This window comes from Schistocerca nitens, chromosome 6 (assembly GCF_023898315.1).
Source record: "Schistocerca nitens isolate TAMUIC-IGC-003100 chromosome 6, iqSchNite1.1, whole genome shotgun sequence".
Classification (NCBI taxonomy): Eukaryota; Metazoa; Arthropoda; class Insecta; order Orthoptera; family Acrididae; genus Schistocerca; species Schistocerca nitens.
The window spans coordinates 476,417,775-476,438,107 of NC_064619.1; the positions used below are offsets into that span (position 1 = coordinate 476,417,775).

The 20,333-nt window shown below is 40.3% G+C and overlaps 1 protein-coding gene across 1 annotated transcript in view; it reads right to left on the reverse strand.

Moving 5' to 3' along the window:
* The window catches only part of LOC126263415 (uncharacterized), a 116,435-nt gene that overhangs the window by 73,629 nt on the left and 22,473 nt on the right, over positions 1-20,333 (reverse strand). Inside the window, exons 2-3 of the mRNA XM_049960508.1 lie at positions 19,122-19,283; positions 7,002-7,252 (exon numbers count right to left, since the gene is read on the reverse strand). Coding sequence (XP_049816465.1) covers positions 7,002-7,252; positions 19,122-19,283 — 413 coding nt within the window. The remainder of the gene's footprint in view (positions 1-7,001; positions 7,253-19,121; positions 19,284-20,333) is intronic.

The following is a 20,333-nucleotide window of genomic DNA, read 5'->3' on the forward strand; positions in this document are numbered from 1 at the left end:
GTGCCTTATTTACTGTACTTTTGCAGGCACGACTAAAGTGTAACAGAGATAAGAGCAAATTTTTTAAAACTGAGATTCAGTATTTAGGACATATGATTAATGGACAAGGTATCCACCCCTCGTCGTCACATCTCAGTGCTATTAGAGACTTGCCAGCACCCAGGAACTTGAAAGAACTTCCGTCTGTGTTGGGCAAAAATCATATATTATATTCAGTTTATACTAAATGCAGCACACATTGCAGTGCCTTTGCATCATCTTCAGCGTAAGAACGTTCCTTTTGTTTGGTCTTCGAAATGTGATGCTGCTTTCCACAAGCTCAAATCTGCTTTGTTGAGTGATCGCTGTTTGATTCCTGTCAATCCCCCCAAACCAGTTGTTTTGGCTGTTGATGCATCCTCTCATGGCATTGGAGCGGTTCTCCCTAACCGCATTAATTCTGTCGATCGCCCGATCGCTTTTGCGTCTAAGTTGCTCAATACTGCCCAGCAAAACTGTTCTCAAATCAAGAAAGAAGCTTTAGCTATTGTCTATGGAGTGTCAAAGTTTCATGATTTTTTTGTACGGTCGCAAGTTCTATTTGGTCACTGACCATAAGCCTTTGATGTCGTCGTTTCACCCGTCAAAGCCAGTACCGGCCCGTACTGCACTAAAGTTGCAACATTGGTCTTTGTTTTTGTCTAACTACAATCACGAAATCTTGTTAAGGCCTATGGCCCAGCACTGCAATGCTGATGCCTTTGTTCTGTCTCCCTATCAGTCCTGACGAAGAGTTTGATTCTTCTGAATGGTCACGCATGTTTATTGATTTGCAAGATAAGGAATTAGCTGATGGTTCTCCGGTGGATTTTCGTCGCATTGCTTCCGTGACAGCCACTGATGCTTCTTTGCAGATTCTTTTGCAGTACATTCATACTCAATGGCCTCCATCTGCTATGCAGATTCGAGATCCACTTGTTTGACGTTACTTTGCACAATGTCACAACTTGTCTGTACACCATGGTGTTATCTTGTTACGAACTGACAATGATCAGTCTCATGTGGTTGTACCTGGTTTGTTGCAGTCGGAAATTCTGGGGTATAGTGCGGATGAAGCAATTAACGCATCATCACTGCACTTGAGTCGGCATTGATAAACGAACTGAGAATTTGCTTGCTAACTGTCACTCTTGCACGGAGCATCAATCTGCTCCCTGCCAGCGCTTCTCTGCGTGGCCCGACTCCTACTGCACCTTGGCAGCATGTTCATATTGATTTTGCAGGTCCTTTCTGAGACACCCGCTGGTTGATAGTTATTGATGCGTACAGCAACTTCCCCTTTGTTGTACCTACGTCTTCTACTACATCTGCAAGTACTGTTCGGGCTTTAACATCTATTTTTTGCATTGAGGGCCTTCCTGAAGTTATTGTCTCTGACAATGGCCCCCAATTCGTGTCCTCAGAGTTGGGAGCGTTCTGTGCTGCTAATGGCATTCACCATCTGACCTCAGCCCCGTTACATCCCCAGTCAATCAGCAAGGCTGAAAGCTTTGTGCGTACGTTTAAAGCACAGATGAGTAAGTTGCAAGCCACGCACTCTCGCGAGTGCGCACTCTGGACTTTCCTTGCTTCATATCGCTCTCAGCCGCACGGCACCTGTTCCCCAGTGGAATTGCTACATGGTCGCGCCCATCGGTCCCTCCTGCAGCTTTTGCACCCGCCGCGACGCACTCCCGCTGCTTCACCTCGTTCTGGCTTTGCACCGTGTGTTTGGTGTTCTATCGCGTTTTCTCTGGCAGGCAGCACTGGGAGCAGGGGCGCATTCTTCGCCAGCTTGGCCGTGCCTTATTTCTCATTTATGGTTGCTCCAGCACAGCACTGTCAAGGGACACTGGAACCAGATTTATTTGTGGCATCCTCAGTTTTCTGCCAGAATTTGAGGCTTCGCGGCTTCTGCCGCCTCGGCCCACAACTCCGACAGCGGCGCCACCGCCACCATGCATCGCTGCTGGGTATGCTCGGATGAGGAGGGGAGCAACGACCCCCATGGGCAATGGCAGCGGCGGCGTGACGGCAGCCTCAGCGTCCATCGGTTCTGTGAGAATCTTTTTGTTGTGCCTGTCTGCAACTCAGCATCTCTGGTATATGGTGAGTAGCAACTTTCCTTCTCTAATATTGTTATATTCCATCCTTGATTTTCTATTGTTTAATATTAAAAATGTTTTAGTCTGAGAGCAAAAAGATTTTGTGCACATTCTTACGTTATAAGCATAAGAAAAAGTGCACAGTTTCATGAAAATCTAAGGTGATGGGTGACATGACATGCATGATTTGATGTTGAATGACCCTGCCTTCATACTGTTGTTTCCAATATAGAGAAACAAACATCAAACAAGAAACTTAAATTCATATTTTTAAAACAAATGTGAAGGCTGTCCTCCAGTATGTCAGTGAAAGGTGAAAAGTAAATAAAAAGGTAACTTCTTCAACATTCATTTTATATATTTTTTCGAGGATTTGGTGAGAATCATAGATGCGTGTAAATTTCTGTTTCTCATGTGAAAGTTTAGGACAACAAAAACAATCAATTTTTTGAAAAAAATAAGATGATTGGATGGATAAAAAAAAAGTACTGACCAAGCAGTGGCAGAACACACACAAAAGATCATAACTAGGCAAACTTTCGGAGCCAGTGGATCCTCCTTCAGGTGAAAGGGTTGAAGGGGAAGGAAGAAGGGTGAAGGAGAAGGACTGGAGAGGTCTAGGAAAAGAGGTAGATTCTGGGAAAGTCACCCAGAATCGCAGGTCACGAGAGACTTACCATTCAGGATAAGAAAGAAAGACTGATTGTTGGGGGCTGCACTGGACAAGATTTGAAAACCTGAGAGCTTAAAGGTGGAAGACAGCGTAACATGCAAGACTGATTCGAACTGTGTTCGACTGTCTTGTGAACTTCTTAGAATCGGCACCTTTGCACACATACATCAGGTACATAACAGACGCATGAAACTTCTCTTGCTATTTTCTTGGAACTGCTATAGTAGTGCATCTTGCTACTTGCACTTTATGTTGTTTTAATAACTTACTAAAGGTGTACAAAGTTTGAAATAAATCAGTGATTCCAACAGCGGGGCCTCCCCTTGTAAGTATATCAAAAATATACAGTCTATATAAGGAAGAATGTATGGACTTCAAACCAGCCAGCAAAATTACTTTTAGAAGACCATTTGATCAGAACTACAGTCTTGCCTTATGCAAATTTAAAAAGGATCAATGTCAAAAATGTGTGAGTCATTAGAAAGCATATAATTATGAAGAAACGAAAGCAATGGAAAGAGAGTATAATGAGCATATTGCAAGGAAAAATGAGTGCAATCAAGAAATAGCTACTGATTATGGAAGATGTAAAGCAGGCAAGAGCTCTGTATCCTTGACTCATTTCATTTACAGTCTGTCTTGCAAGTACTGCCAAGTGAAGTCAGTTAAATGTCCTGTAGTCTGAAAATATGAGCAAACAATTTGACTATCTATGAACTTTCTTAGACAAATGATGCATTCTGCTATGCTCGGATTGAACTGAAAGTGAGGTAGCTCAGAAATCTGTACCTGTATCATGAGATGGATTAAACAGATTCAACCAAATATACAACAAATTTCATTATCCTCTGACAGCTGCAGAGATCAGAACACAAATCAAAACAATTGCATTGTGCCTGTACTTGGTTCAGACAACAAATTCAGACATTATTGAACCTGAGATTCTTTTATCTGGTGAAACATTCATGGAAGTACATAACTTTTGTTTGATTATAGTTGTTAAAGTTGGCCAAGTGCTTCAAAGTTTTGCAAATTTGCAACTTACTGCATGGCACTATGACAGAGTGCCAAGATGGGGGAGCTACGGATGCTACAGCCAATAGCAGATCAATTACAAGGGTGTAATAGTGACATTGCATAATTTAGATGGGAACTGATGTTGAGTGGTGAGAAACGGCTTTAAAGAGTCAAAACGTTTCGTGTAGCAGATGCTGTGTGTCCTGGACTGGATGACTTCTGTAAGGCTCTAGAGAATCTTGATCTCAGGTTTACCGACAGATAAAGGAGCTCTGTATCCTTCACACTAATAGAGTCAGTGATTGATTTTGGGTGGCAACTGACTGCACTGTAATAGTTTGTAGCTTTGATTAGTCTAAGTGCACAATGTACTTTAGAAGATTTCACCTTTTGTAATGCTAGGCACTTATCATTGAGTAGTTTCATTGCAGACTGGAATTTTTCCGCTAATGACATATGCGAGCAGTGAGGTTTTATTAGGAAGTGTGTACACACACATGAACAGTTCAGTTTCTAGTAAATTGTGAGCAAGTCCTTGAGTTTATTTTGCAAACTGACTGGTGCTCCAGTTACAGTATCAGTGCCAGTAACGAAGCAATACAGTATACAAAAACAGCAATTTAAACTGTATTGATTGTGTTGCCTGGCTTATTTGTTACAAGACACCAGCTACATAATTTTAATCAAAAGATGGCTAACTATTCTGCAAAGAAATTGTAAACTTGTGATGACGTAAGAAGAGAAACGCATTGCAGTGATATCCAATTTGTCACCGGACAAAATGTGATGATCCAAAATTCAGACAAAATACAATCATACATTTCTGTTCCCCTGCCAAGAAAGAGTTGTAATACACAATGAGGAGTCACAGGTTGCAAATATAGTTTAATAATAATAAGAAATACACACAAAACGTAACCAATATTAAATACATAATGACTGTTTGATTTGTTGGTGATGGATTAATAACTGCTGACTTAATGAATACTTACATATGCTATCTCATTAATTCCACTTAATAACAATTAAAGCAACAGCATTTAAGAGACAGGAACTATTAGATGTAAAATAGTAACTGAAAATAAACAAATGGCACAATGTAAATGAATACAACAAATTCTTCAGAATAGAGCTGATTTAATTTTACACAGCTAGAGCTACTTCAAATTTGTATTGGGAAAGAATGAAGAATAAGGGAGGAAGTAAGCAGTGGGAGGAGGACAAGAGGGAAGATGAAAGAGTAGAAGATTAGACCTTGAAGTCCCCTCAACAATTTAGTTGTTACAGGCTGAACACAAGCTCTCTGAACAAGGAAAGGAATGGAAATTCAGCCACAACCCTTTGAAAGGAAACAAGAGAGCCTTTTTTTTTTTTTTTTTTTTTTCAACCTCCGATTGCTTAGTATAGAAGCTACGCGAGCAGCAGAAGTGGACATGCGCTGTAAGCTACTGCACAACCCCCCCCTCCCCCCCCCCCCCAGCACTACACACTCCGCCATTGCCGACCTCAAGACATCAGCCTATGTTGCACTACAGCCATGTAAACATGGCTGCCATCATTGTTGCTCCCACCAAGTGTGAATTACAAAGTGTAATTCAGTTTCTGCAAGCTGAAGGGAATAGTGCAGGAGAAATTCATCGGAGAATGAGCCGAGTGTACGGTGATAACTTCATGACTGATAGTGTTGTAAGTGAATGGTGCCGAAAGTTTAAAGATGGCTGAAATGACGTGCATGACGAAGGGAGCCAAGGATGCAAGTATGTCGTTACAGCCAACCTTGTTGAACAAGTTGACAGAATGGTTAGAGAAAAATCTTAGATTCACCATAACTTCTTTGTTTATGGAAATTCCAGAAGTTTCAAGATCTGTCGTGCACTATCATTACTGAACATTTAGGCTACGAAAAACTTTTTAGTTCGTTGGGTTCCAAAAATGTTGACAGACGCCCAAAAGGTACCGAATGGTGTCAGCTTTAAATTACCTTGTCCGTAATCACAATGGAAGAGAGAACATTTCGAAAACAACTGTTACTGGAGATGAAACTTGGATTGAATATGACACACCGGAAACAAAATTACAATCACAACAATGGATGCATCCAAATTCACCAAACATATCACACAAATTCAAACAAACATTCAACAACAGAAATGTTATGGATAGCGTGTTTTGGGATCAAAACGGTGTGTTGCTTCTACAGTTTATGCAGCCCAGAACCACTATCAATGCAGCTGCTTATTGTGAAACTTTACGACGTTTGTGGAGAACCATTCAAAGCAAATTAAGAGGAATGCTGACCAGGAATTGTGTTGATCCATGACAACATTCACCCACACACTGCTGGCACAACCCAACGTCTCCTTGAACAATTTCAATGGGACATTTCCGATCATCAGCCGCACAGTCCTGACCTGGCACCCAGCAACTTTCACCTTATCCCTGAACTGAAGACTTGGCTAGGAGGGCAGCACTTTCAAACCAACATGATCTTCAAAAACAACAACAATGCTCATTTGCAATCATTGGCGGCAACATTTTTTGAAGAGGGTATTGCAAAGCTTGTTCACAGGTACGATAAATTTCTCAATCCTTTCGGTGATTATGTTGAAAAGTAATCATAAGTGTACAAAACTTTTGGTAATAAAATAATTTTTTTCTATGAACTTTTCTTTTATTTATAGCCCAATGGTGGTTGCCCTCGTATTTTAGCATCTGCTTAATGTGTGCTGGGAAAACATGGGAACTTTTAATCTGGACTGCGTGGGTTCAATCATCCTATCTCCAAACAGACAGTCCACAGGCCTATTCAATGTTAGAACTTTGTTCCGTAAGGAGGAAGAAGAGATGGGTGGGTGTGGAGATGGGGGCGCGGGCAGGGGCAGGGGCAGGGACAGGGACAGGGACAGTGGCAGTAGAAGGGACAATAGGCAGGGGCGGGGTGCATTCAGGCTGAATTTCCAATCTTTTTTGTCTTTTATTTCATTCTACATAAAACCTAAAACTTTCAACAATAACTTATTCAAAAAAAATTTTATATACAGGCTGTAGTGTAGCTGTTGTCTTTAAGTGATACATTGTACCTTTCTCTGGAATCTGCAGGAACTAGTGGAACAACTCCAGTATCAACTCAGAACTAATAAGTTGTGTCAAGCAATCTGATTATTCCAAACAAATATTACCAAACTTACCAAGATTTACCTCATACTTTGGTTTCTCGATGGAGCTGTTATTGGCTTGCTGCAGAGAAATATCTTTCAAATGAAACTGATGAAGTACTTCAGCTACATTCCAATGAGCCTCTTGGACAGCATAATGAAATGCAGTACAGCTTTCATTATCCTGAAGCCATGGATCCCCACCATTCAGAAGCAAAAGCCTCAGCAGATCTGCATGGCCCCAAGCAGCAGCAACATGTACTGGTGTCAACCCATCCGAATTCCTGTATATTAAGAAATGATAATGTTACCTGTCCTTTCCATAGATAAATTTGTTACAATAACAACTCACAACATCACAAATAACACTTTTTAGCGTATTTAATAATATAATTGCTTGGACTGCAATGAATTCAAAACCTAGTTCTAAAAAGAAATAACCAGAATGTTCCACATAAATTAATTTTTCCCTCAATTAGCAATAGAAGACAAACTAAAACAAAAAATCTTCCGTTCTGGGACCAACGAGAACGTTAAGATAGAAATGTCAAGATAACTCTTAATAGTCAGGGTTAAGAAGGGCCATGGGCAATAAACATAGGAATTGCATTCAAAAGTTTACCTATTCAAGCTGACAAATTTTGCTAAAGAGTTGGTGCCATAAGCCAAAGCACAGAAAGTTAAATTATCTGAAATTTGTAGATTCAATTTGAAATCAAAGCATCAGCCATAATTAGAACAGGTGAATGTCAGAAGCATATAAGGAATGACAACGTAATAAAAAATTTGATTTTCAGTACTACATGTCGCACACAATCATGAAAAAAAAAACATATTACGTTAAATATAGTCACAAAAAGTGGAATCATTCAGGTGATACGCCTTATACTACAAGAACATGCTGAAATGTAATGGCTATGAATTTATGTGAAATCCCAAAGCTTTCTAAATAAAATTAACATTCCAGTTTGTTGAGACAGTCACTGTAGAATGTTTGACTTCGTTGATAGGGCCACAAGTTCACCTCCGATTGCCCCATTTTAGCACTACCAAAGTGAAGTCCTCGAAGGTCTTCAAGTTTTGAAAGCAGATAAAATCTGATGGGGCCAAAGTAGAGACTGTATGGAGGATAATCAATGACAGTGAACCCACGATATCCGATTGTTGCAGATGTCTGATCTCACTTGTGTGGTGTGGAATTGTCATTCTGAAGAAAAGGGTGCTTGATGTGTGGACGAACTCTCTGCATCAGAAGCTCAATTACAGCATGCTGTTTCTCATGCGCTGAAATAGTTACATTATATCATGCTAGATGCTATAATTCATAGCCATCTAGCAGCAGAGGGCTGCAAATGTGTAGACAATAAGAAGGGAGATGTAGAATGAAAATGAACTTTGTTTTATTTTTAAAAAATTCATGAGTTTTCACATATATAATTCAGAGGCATTTTTCATCATGCCCTTCAAAATGGTGTGCACTTAAAAAGGCATGTATACGACAGTGTCAGATGGACAGCATTCTTTTAACACTGTTCTCTAAAACATATACTTGGAAGGATATCATTCTTGGTTGTTTACTCTATATTTTTGTATCTTCCTGATGTCACCCATTATTAACACTACAGTGGCAGAATAAATGTCAGCACACTGAAACAGAAAAAATAAACACTAAAAATTCAATGTGCAACCAAAGATGCATACTACACGCATGCTGATGCACCATGCCAGACAATGGCTCTTGGTAGATCTTTCCACAAGCACTTTACTTTGTCTATATCCAGTAGGAAAAAAGGCAACTGGAGATAAGTATGGAACAAACATGGTGTTTTCAACTGGAAAAAATACTATCTAAGGATGAAATAACTTAAGGTTTGCCCCTCCTCATACAAAGTTATGTAGCTGATAGTTAAGACAGCATCAGTCGTATTTATAGTTATATCAAGACAGCAGTTATCAACACACAGTCATTGCACCTGTGTATAAGGGGGAAGATCACTACTCACCAAACAGATGAAACACACAAAACACTTACAGAAGACAGCGACAGAAAGAGATTAAGCAAAATATATAAGTGCAAATATCAATGTAAATTACTATATAGGCAACAATAATAACAAAAGGTACAGAAACATCACAGTTATCTGACTGGCAAGCAGTTAGCATGCTTTACAGATCTATATACATGGAGCTACATGTTGCTAATAAGTTTGTTTCACGTAGAAGATACAAACAATGGGTTTTAGACAGAATCCTTGTTAAATAATGAGTTTCATTGCAATTTTCCAGCCAAAATCTGTCAACACAGCCCTCAAGAACTCAAACCACGTGAAAGTTGGCTAATAATTCCATGAGAGAAACACTTAATCACTACAATTAAATGAAGCTCTAGGTCCCAGTACATTCCTGTCACAAACTATACAGAATTTTCAGCAGAGCTGGCTCCATTTTCAATCACAGTATACTGTAGATCCCTCAAACAAAAAGATACGCTTAATGATGGGGAAAAAAAGCACAGGTCACAACCCTATATAAGGAAGGTAACAGACCTATATAAGGAAGGTAACAGAAGTTATCCACAAAACTATTGTCAAATATCCTTGACATCCATTTCTTGTCGACTCTCCAGGCCAGTCAGCACATATTCTGAAAACGCCGATCATGTGAAACTCAACTTTCACTTACCTCACATGACATCCTGTAAGTCATGAATCACAGAAATCATGATGGAAGCAATGTTTCTTGACTTCTGAAACAAAATTGGCTCCATACCACAACAATAGTGTTTTCACATGGAGTGTGAAACAAAATTGGTGACCTGATTGAGGATTCCATGGTAGGGAAGATGCAGCATGTTGTCTTGAACGGAGAGTCAATAGAATTAGAAATAGCTTCAGGGGTGACACAGAAGTGTGCTGCAGGTCCTTTTCTTCATGTTTTATATTAGAGACCAAGCACACAATAGCAACCCAAAACTTAACAGACAGCCAATGGAGTTACCAGGATCGATAAAGGCTAACACACTGTTTTTAACAATTTGTATGAATATCACATAGGCTCAGTCACAGATAAGACAGCTGGCAGTTTTCATTTGCAGGATACTAGAAAAATACTGTCGGTCAACAAAGAAGACAGTTTACATAGTGTTTGTGCTTCTCATCTTAGAACATGCTGAAATGTATGGAACCCATACAAAACTGGACTAACAGAAGAAACTGAATGTATATGAAGAAGAGTGGCACAAATGGTCACAGGTCTCTTTGATTCATAGTAATGTTAAAGACCTTTATTGGTAGGCTAAGATGAATGCAAATTATTCCATAACAGAGTGTATACGCGGACAACGAAAAAAAAATTCCCAGATTTTTCCTGCATAAAAATGCACTTTCTCCCGGCTGAAAACATACTTTTTCCATGTTATTAAGTGACAGTATACTTTCCCTTGGAACTGTGAAACTTATCAGTCCTTTGAATGGTAATGTTTGTATACACGGGTGTAGAATTTCCCGGCACATTAGAAAACTAAACTCAGGGAACAAACTCTGGAAAGATTTTTGATGTGCAGCAACATGTACGCTGCATATTTTCGTATTACGAAAATATAAATTCGTATTCCACCAAACATCGCATGTTACTTTCCGAACCATTGTAATCGAGACTGCGATGCGCTTTTGTAAGCCAGTCATAGCTCATGTAACGTGATCCCGCCAGCCGATGACAGCGGTTAATCAGACCACAGGACACGTGATGTAGTCAGCTAACGGCAACATCAGAGTTAAGTAGCGCGGATACACCAACAGGAAAAGTTATGCTTTAAATTAATATACATAGTGTTACTACAAGGAAAGCAAAGCTTACACATATAATATTGGTCTCTAAGGTTAATAAGCTGCAGGAGAAGCTAAGTTTTCACATATAATGTTGATATTTTTTGCACGTTACACTTTAAAATATATCACACAAACATACCAGTAAATTTTTTAACTGAGTCCAGTGACCTGCCCTCAAAGTTTTCCACAAATAAATTACTGCCGCAGAGGAGAAAGAGCTTCCCGTAGCAATACATCAATTTTTTCATAATAACGACATGAATGTCTGATCTGGGCTCAAAATTCTTCTAAATGGCTCGCCATTCGCAATATTTTCCCACGACCTGTTACAAATAGGTTCGTTTCAGTAGTCATCAGAGAGTGCCGGATAACAGGCACCACCGTGCTTTGGCAACTGCTATGATGCATGAAGCCCATATGTTCGTAGGTGTAAAACATTAAAAGATCTTACAGTATGTCGTAACAGGGGAAAAAAAAAATAAAATAAAAAATAAAAAAAAAAAATCAGAGGATACTCCAATAGCATCGGAATTTCGTGAACCATACTAAAATGTCACATTTAAAGTGCATACTTAAAGAGCACATTCATATGTCCAGATTCCCAATGAAGTAGGCCTCGACCTGATATTAAGCTTTTCATTGTTGGTTTCAGAATGTAAATTTTCTTGGAGTACCAGTACTGTATTAACTCATTTTTGATTCTTTATTAGGGCATAATGCCACGTGCTAGAAGATGAAAAAGTGCACTTGAAATGCAGCGAGCAGTTGAAATTAGTCAATAGTGTGAAACTAAACACTGTTTCAAACACATTGACTGCTTCAGCGTAAAAGATTAATAAAAACCAAATTTCTTTTGCAAACCGATAAAAATAACTTCATTGTTCTACAAGGCGATTCATGAATGGCTGTCAGAAAAGTGGAAATAAAATCTGAAACTAATAACGTATATTAGCCTTGCGTAATTATGTGAATGTATTTTAGTTCACTTGATAACTCCCGCCCACAGAAATCCATTTTATTTTCATTTGACGTGAGAGCAGTAAACGAAGAGTAAATAGCAAAATCATTAAATGAAAACACAGGTCACGTGGAGACTACACACTTCCCCACTATAACTCTCACTGCTCTGCAGCATCAGTCCCGGATCTACGATATTTCCGAACCGGGGCAATACTAAGATAGTGGCATCCCCCATCCCTCCCCTCCCAGCCCCCCCCCCCACCCCTGGCCCCCCTCCCTCGAGCATTTGAGATAAGACGTCAAAAATTAAAAAAAATCGAATTTTCAAAAATATGTTCATTTTGTAGCACACATCTTTCTGAAGAGTCTCATACGTAAAACATATGTTCAAGGAAATGTAAGACATGTTATTTGGTCTTAGGTGTGCCAGAGTGCAGTGCCACCCCTCTTCATACAGCATTCTTCTATCGCACATCACTGTATTTCGCTCTGTGGAACTGAAACGTGTATATTTTGTACTGGATGCCATCAAACTACATTCAGGACAGTGGAAATTAAAATGTCCTGTGGTGCCTCTCCTGCTCTCAGTAGATCAGTTTGACATCCTGCCCCTCTTTAAAAAAAATAAGTAAATAAAAATAAAAAACACGCAATTAATACTGGGTGGGATTATTTGTAATCGGGTGAACGAGAACTCTGCAGAAAATTTGCACTCTTTATTGCCTGTTAGCTAATAACTTGCTGTTTTGTTTGACATAAAATTAAATATAGGATAGATAAAACAAGTAAAGACCTTAAGTCCTAGCTTTTTTTCCTCTCTAATCTTGCTACAGCTTTACATGGCGTGCTTTCTTTTCTGGGAAAGAATCTATTACCTCATCAAAGTTTGTCAAACTTTTTGCTACATGAAAAATCGAAATGTCGTTGTCGAATTGTGAAAATGCTGTTAATACAAATAGTACCCAAGAGTGGTGGGGGCGATCTGATTACGTGTGTTTTGTCACTGTCTGCTAGATAAAATGAAATAAGCCTGCCTAATATTGCAGCAATTTTAACACACACCAAATAAACGAGACTGTTTTGGCAACAATGGTCATATTTATAACACGATATAATTCACGGAGTACCAGTATCAAATGCCTATTAGGTCTACTACAAGCAAAAAGCTTTATGTTAGAAAATAGTTTCACATTTCATTCATAGGCTCCAGTTTCTCGAGCATGAGATAGAAAAGTTTTAGTACGAGATTTTTATATAAATTTGGAAATGTGTCATATTCTTCCCTAATTTGTGTGATGTTCTCCTTCCTCGTTCTAACAAACAATCTGGTGATGACTAATTCTGGAACTATTCCTGCCGTTGTCAGAAGTTATTCACCGGTTAACCTCACTAACCCTGCCAGAATCTCCGGTATAGTTATCCCTGATAATTCTCCGGTTAGGCGTTGTTATGTTCGTACGAACCATTTTCCACGCTACTTCCGGAATAGAACTTAAGCGGCTGCTAGACGGGAACTGTACAACTGGCCCTTACTTGTGTAGCGATCTGGCCCAACATTTCCTGACAAAATTTCATTTTCCTAGATACACCACGATTATAATATGTAATCTTTCTTACCTGTTACTCCTGTTAGTCATTTATGTCGGCTCTGGTAGTCTGAATTTACGGATTCCCCTAGTAATTATAACAACGCTGATCATTCGCAAACCCAATCAACAACATAACCAGACAGCGATTGGCGTTCACTCGTCCGGCTTTACTCAGCTCAGCTTGTATAGCCCGGTCCCCTTTTGCCTGCAGGAAAGTTTATTTCTAGATGCGATGAGGATTCCCATGACAGAGACATCATGTACACTATGCACGCATTCAAAAGTAAAATTATATATATATATATATATATATATATATATATATATATATATATATATATATATATATATATATATATAATAGAGGGAAACATTCCACGTGGGAAAAATATATCTAAAAACAAAGATGATGTGACTTACCGAACGAAAGCGCTGGCAGGTCGATACACACACAAACAAACACAAACACACACACAAAATTCAAGCTTTCGCAACAAACTGTTGCCTCATCAGGAAAGAGGGAAGGAGAGGGAAAGACGAAAGGATAGGGTTTTAGGGGAGAGGGTAAGGAGTCATTCCAATCCCGGGAGCGGAAAGACTTACCTTAGGGGGAAAAAAGGACGGGTATACACTCGCACACACACACACACACATATCCATCCACACATATACAGACACAAGCAGACATCTCACAAGCAGACATATTTAAAGACAAAGAGTTTGGGCAGAGATGTCAGTCGAGGCAGAAGTGAAGAGGCAAAGATGATGTTGAATCACAGGTGAGGTATGAGTGGCGGCAACTTGAAATTAGCGGAGATTGAGGCCTGGTGGGTAACGGGAAGAGAGGATATATTGAAGAGCAAGTTCCCATCTCCGGAGTTCAGATAGGTTGGTGTTGGTGGGAAGTATCCAGATAACCCGGACGGTGTAACACTGTGCCAAGATGTGCTGGCCGTGCACCAAGGCATGTTTAGCCACAGGGTGATCCTCATTACCAACAAACACTGTCTGCCTAACTGTCCATTCGCATGAATGGACACAGGCAGACAGTGTTTGTTGGTAATGAGGATCACCCTGTGGCTAAACATGCCTTGGTGCACGGCCAGCACATCTTGGCACAGTGTTACACCGTCCGGGTTATCTGGATACTTCCCACCAACACCAACCTATCCGAACTCCGGAGATGGGAACTTGCTCTTCAATATATCCTCTCTTCCCGTTACCCACCAGGCCTCAATCTCCGCTAATTTCAAGTTGCCGCCATTCATACCTCACCTGTCATTCAACATCATCTTTGCCTCTTGCGGATGGATGTGTGTGTGCGTGCGAGTGTATACCCGTCCTTTTTTCCCCCTAAGGTAAGTCTTTCCGCTCCCGGGATTGGAATGACTCCTTACACTCTCCCTTAAAACCCACATCCTTTCGTCTTTCCCTCTCCTTCCCTCTTTCCTGATGAGGCAACAGTTTGTTGCGAAAGCTTGAATTTTGTGTGTGTGTGTGTGTGTGTGTGTGTGTGTGTGTGTGTGTGTGTGTGTGTGTGTGTGTGTGTGTGTGTAAAGACCTGCCAGCGCTTTCGTTCGGTAAGTCACATCATCTTTGTTTGTAGATATATGGGAGCAAACTAAACTGCAGATGTCATCGGTGACAAGTCGCCCTACACTGCGTGAACTGTGACAAGTCGCCCTACACTGCGTGAACTGTGACAAGTCGCCCTAGACCACACGGCTACCCCGTGCGGCTTTTGATTCATTCAGAAATCAACTTACAGAGTGTATTCAAAAACCAACAGGAATGCGCACGAAAATCATATGAGTAATCGACAGACCAACGTGCGCTGGGTGCTAGGCACTTTGTGAAACAAGGTTTTTTCTCCTTCTTGAAGTCTGAGGGTATTTTGCCTGTCTCATACATCTTGCTCACCAGATGGTAGAGTTTTGTCAGGACTGGCTCTCCCAAGGCCATCAGTAGTTCCAATGGAATGTTGTCTACTCCCGGGGCTTTGTTTCGACTCAGGTCTTCCACTGCTACTTTCGTGGTACTTATGCAAAATGTACATTGGTGGCAGTAGAATAGTTCTGCAGTCAGCCTCAGATGCCCATTCCCTAATTTTTTTTCTCAATAGTGCTCATCAAAAAGAACATCGCCTTTCCTCCAGTGACTCCCATTTGAGTTCCCAAAGCACCTCCGCAATACTTGTATGTTGTTTGAACCTACTGGCAACAAATCTAAGACCCCATCTCTGAACTGCTTTGATGTCTTCCTTTAACCCAAGAAGGTGCAGATCCCAAACACTCCAGCAATACTGAAGAATGGGTTGCATTAGTGTCCTATATAATGTCTCCTTTACAGATGAACCACACTTTCCTAAAATACTGTCTCCTTTACAAATAAACCACACTTTCCTAAAATTCTCCCAATAAACCAAAGTCTACCATTTGCATTCCCTACTAAAATCCAAGATAGACACAAAGCCCATGCCTACTACAGTAGTACAAGTTTATATGCCAACTAGCTCTGCAGATGATGAAGAAATTGATGAAATGTATGACGAGATAAAAGAAATTATTCAGGTAGTGAAGGGAGACGAAAATTTAATAGTCATGGGTGACTGGAATTCGTCGGTAGGAAAAGGGAGAGAAGGAAACATAGTAGGTGAATATGGATTGGGGGGAAGAAATGAAAGAGGAAGCCGCCTTGTAGAATTTTGCACAGAGCATGACTTAATCATAGCTAACACTTGGTTCAAGAATCATAAAAGAAGGTTGTATACCTGGAAGAATCCTGGAGATACTAAAAGGTATCAGATAGATTATATAATGGTAAGACAGAGATTTAGGAACCAGGTTTTAAATCGTAAGACATTTCCAGGGGCAGATGTGGACTCTGACCACAATCTATTGGTTATGAACTGCAGATTGAAACTGAAGAAACTGCAAAAAGGTGGGAATTTAAGGAGATGGGATCTGGATAAACTGAAAGAACCAGAGGTTGTACAGAGTTTCAGGGAGAGCATAAGGGAACAATTGACAGGAATGGGGGAAAGAAATACAGTATAAGAAGAATGGGTAGCTCTGAGGGATGAAGTAGTGAAGGCAGCAGACGATCAAGTAGGTAAAAAGACTAGGGCTAGTAGAAATCCTTGGGTAACAGAAGAAATATTGAATTTAATTGATGAAAGGAGAAAATATAAAAATGCAGTAAATGAAGCAGGCAAAAAGGAATACAAACGTCTCAAAAATGAGATTGACAGGAAGTGCAAAATGGCTAAGCAGGGATGGCTAGAGGACAAATGTAAGGATGTAGAGGCTTGTCTCACTAGGGGTAAGATAGATACTGCCTACAGGAAAATTAAAGAGACCTTTGGAGAGAAGAGAACCACTTGTATGAATATCAAGAGCTCAGATGGCAACCCAGTTCTAAGCAAAGAAGGGAAGGCAGAAAGGTGGAAGGAGTATATAGAGGGTTTATACAAGGGCGATGTACTTGAGGACAATATTATGGAAAGGGAAGAGGATGTAGATGAAGACGAAATGGGAGATAAGATACTGCGTGAAGAGTTTGACAGAGCACTGAAAGACCCGAGTCGAAACAAAGCCCCGGGAGTAGACAACATTCCATTAGAACTACTGATGGCCTTGGGAGAGCCAGTCATGACAAAACTCTACCATCTGGTGAGCAAGATGTATGAGACAGGCGAAATACCCTCAGACTTCAAGAAGAATATAATAATTCCAATCCCAAACAAAGCAGGTGTTGACAGATGTGAAAATTACCGAACTATCAGTTTAATAAGTCATGGCTGCAAAATACTAACGTGAATTCTTTACAGACGAATGGAAAAACTGGTAGAAGCGGACCTCGGCGAAGATCAGTTTGGATTCCGTAGAAATGTTGGAACACGTGAGGCAATACTAATCTTACGACTTATCTTAGAAGAAAGATTAAGAAAAAGCAAACCTACGTTTCTAGCATTTGTAGACTTAGAGAAAGCTTTTGACAATGTTAACTGGAATACTCTCTTTCAAATTCTGAAGGTGGCAGGGGTAAAATACAGGGAGCGAAAGGCTATTTACAATTTGTACAGAAACCAGGTGGCAGTTATAAGAGTTGAGGGGCATGAAAGGGAAGCAGTGGTTGGGAAAGGAGTGAGACAGGGTTGTAGCCTCTCCCCGATGTTATTCAATTTGTATATTGAGCAAGCAGTAAAGGAAACAAAAGAAAAATGTGGAGTAGGTATTAAAATCCATGGAGAAGAAATAAAAACTTTGAGGTTTGCCGATGACATTGTATTTCTGTCAGAGACAGCAAAGGACTTGGAAGAGCAGTTGAACGGAATGGACAGTGTCTTGAAAGGAGGATATAAGATGAACATCAACAAAAGCAAAACGAGGATAATGGAATGTAGTCAAATTAAATCGGGTGATGCTGAGGGAATTAAATTAGGAAATGAGACACTTAAAGTAGTAAAGGAGTTTTGCTATTTAGGGAGCAAAATAACTGATGATGGTCGAAGTAGAGAGGATATAAAATGTAGACTGGCAATGGCAAGGAAATCGTTTCTGAAGAAGAGAAATTTGTTAACGTCGAGTATAGATTTAAGTGTCAGGAATTCGTTTCTGAAAGTATTTGTATGGAGTGTAGCCATGTATGGAAGTGAAACATGGACGATAACTAGTTTGGACAAGAAGAGAATAGAAGCTTTTGAAATGTGGTGCTACAGAAGAATGCTGAAGATAAGGTGGGTAGATCACGTAACTAATGAGGAGGTATTGAATAGGATTGGGGAGAAGAGAAGTTTGTGGCACAACTTGACTAGAAGAAGGGATCGGTTGGTAGGACATGTTTTGTTCATCAAGGGATCACAAATTTAGCATTGGAGGGCAGCGTGGAGGGTAAAAATCGTAGAGGGAGACCAAAAGATGAATACACTAAGCAGATTCAGAAGGATGTAGGTTGCAGTAGGTACTGGGAGATGAAGAAGCTTGGACAGGATAGAGTAGCACGGAGAGCTGCATCAAACCAGTCTCAGGACTGAAGACCACAACAACAACCACAACAACAACAACAACAACAACAACAACTAAAATCCTAAAATGCTCTTTCAATTTCCTATCGTTTGCAACATTATGTCTAGATATTTAATCGACATAACTGTGTTGAGCAGCACACTATTAATACTGTATTCAAACATTATGCATTGGTTTTTCCTCCTCGTATGCATAAACTTTGATTTTTCTGCATTTGGTTGGTTGGTTGTTTTGGGGAAGGAGACCAGACAGCGAGGTCATCGGTCTCATCGGATTAGGGAAGGAAGTCGGCCGTGCCCTTTGAAAGGAACCATCCCGGCATTTGCCTGGAGCGATTTAGGAAAATCACGGAAAACCTAAATCAGGATGGCCGGACGCGGGGTTGAACCGTCGTCCTCCCGAATGCGAGTCCAGTGTCTAACCACTGCGCCACCTCGCTCGGTCTGCATTTGGAGCTAAAACAATAGTGATCTACTGATCAGTTAACAAAGAAAAGGAAACAATGAATACTAAAAATGAAGACAGCAATTTCTAGTTTTCAAATACTTATAATGTATTCAGAGATCATCTTACAAGTAACTAATGGAAATAGAAAACGGAATAAGTAATATATGAAAGACAAGTTGAAAATTTTAACTATGACTACCAGATAGAGAAAATACAGTCTACTATTTACAATGGACTCTTATCCTCGTTTTACAGTAAAAAACAAAAAGGCTTCAAATACTGTCCTATTATACTCATTCTTACCTGATATTTGGATCACCTCCATGCTGTAGAAATAGTTTTGTTACTTCCTCAGCAAACAACAGTGAATCACACCCAACAACATAATGAAGAGGAGTGAAGTCCTTTTCTGGAAGCAGTGTGTTTGGATTAGCCTTCTCGTTTTCCAAAAGTTGTCTAATGTGACTGGAACAGTAATGTTAAAAGTTAGAAAAAATGTATGATGGACAGAAGGATATGTTTGAATGCAGCACATGACAGCAATGTCTTTAGCGCCCAAGTGAAAACATATTGAGGGGTGTCCGTAAAATACACAAAACAGGAAGATAAAATAGAATGTAAAACACATGTAACAAAAGTTGGAAAACTATGTGCGTACCCACACAGAACCACGGAATGAAGTATTGCATCAGTAGTACAACATTAACAACACAGGAAGAAAGTGTAATACAGAGCTAAAACAATATAGCAGATGGACATGGCTGGCTGACAAAAAAAGGAGAAGCCAGCCACTCTGCAACACACTAAAATCTCCAGCCTAAAAGTTTAGGCCAGATTCCATACACATCACAAAACTTTAAAATCTCTGTCACACTCTTCTCAGCTAAAATAGAGGACAGATCCCCACCACTAATTGCTTCCGGTCTTGCATCACGATATAAAATGCACTCCGTTAAAATATGGTGGATAGAGACGTGCATGCCACAAGTATCACAAAACGGGGGATCTCCTCACTGTAGTAAAAAGCTATGCATGAGAGGGCAGTGGCCAATTCTAAGATGCGTGAGGGTTACTTCATCCCACCTGAGCAACTGCCAGGAGGAATGCTACGGTCGGGTTGTTGACTTCACCATCTGCAACTTATTGGCCTTCACCGCCAGCCATTCCTCATCCCACAACTGCACGTACTTCCTGAGCAGTGCAGAAACGACAGCCTGCGAGGGAATAGGACGCTGTGCCACATCCTGTCATCTACAAGCCTCCTTGGCAGCCTGATCAGCTTGTTCATTTCCCCATATCCCCACATGACCTGGCACCCAGCAGAATGACACCTGTTTACCCTGCTGTTGGAACAAGTACAGTTGATCATGCATCAGGCGGACCAACTCCTCCTATGGGTACAGGCTCTGTAACAATTGTAAGGCACTAAGGGAATTTGAGGAAATGAGAAACCATTTGCCCCGAACAGGACACTTATGCTCCAGTGCCTCCAGGATCATGTGGAGCTCTGCTGAG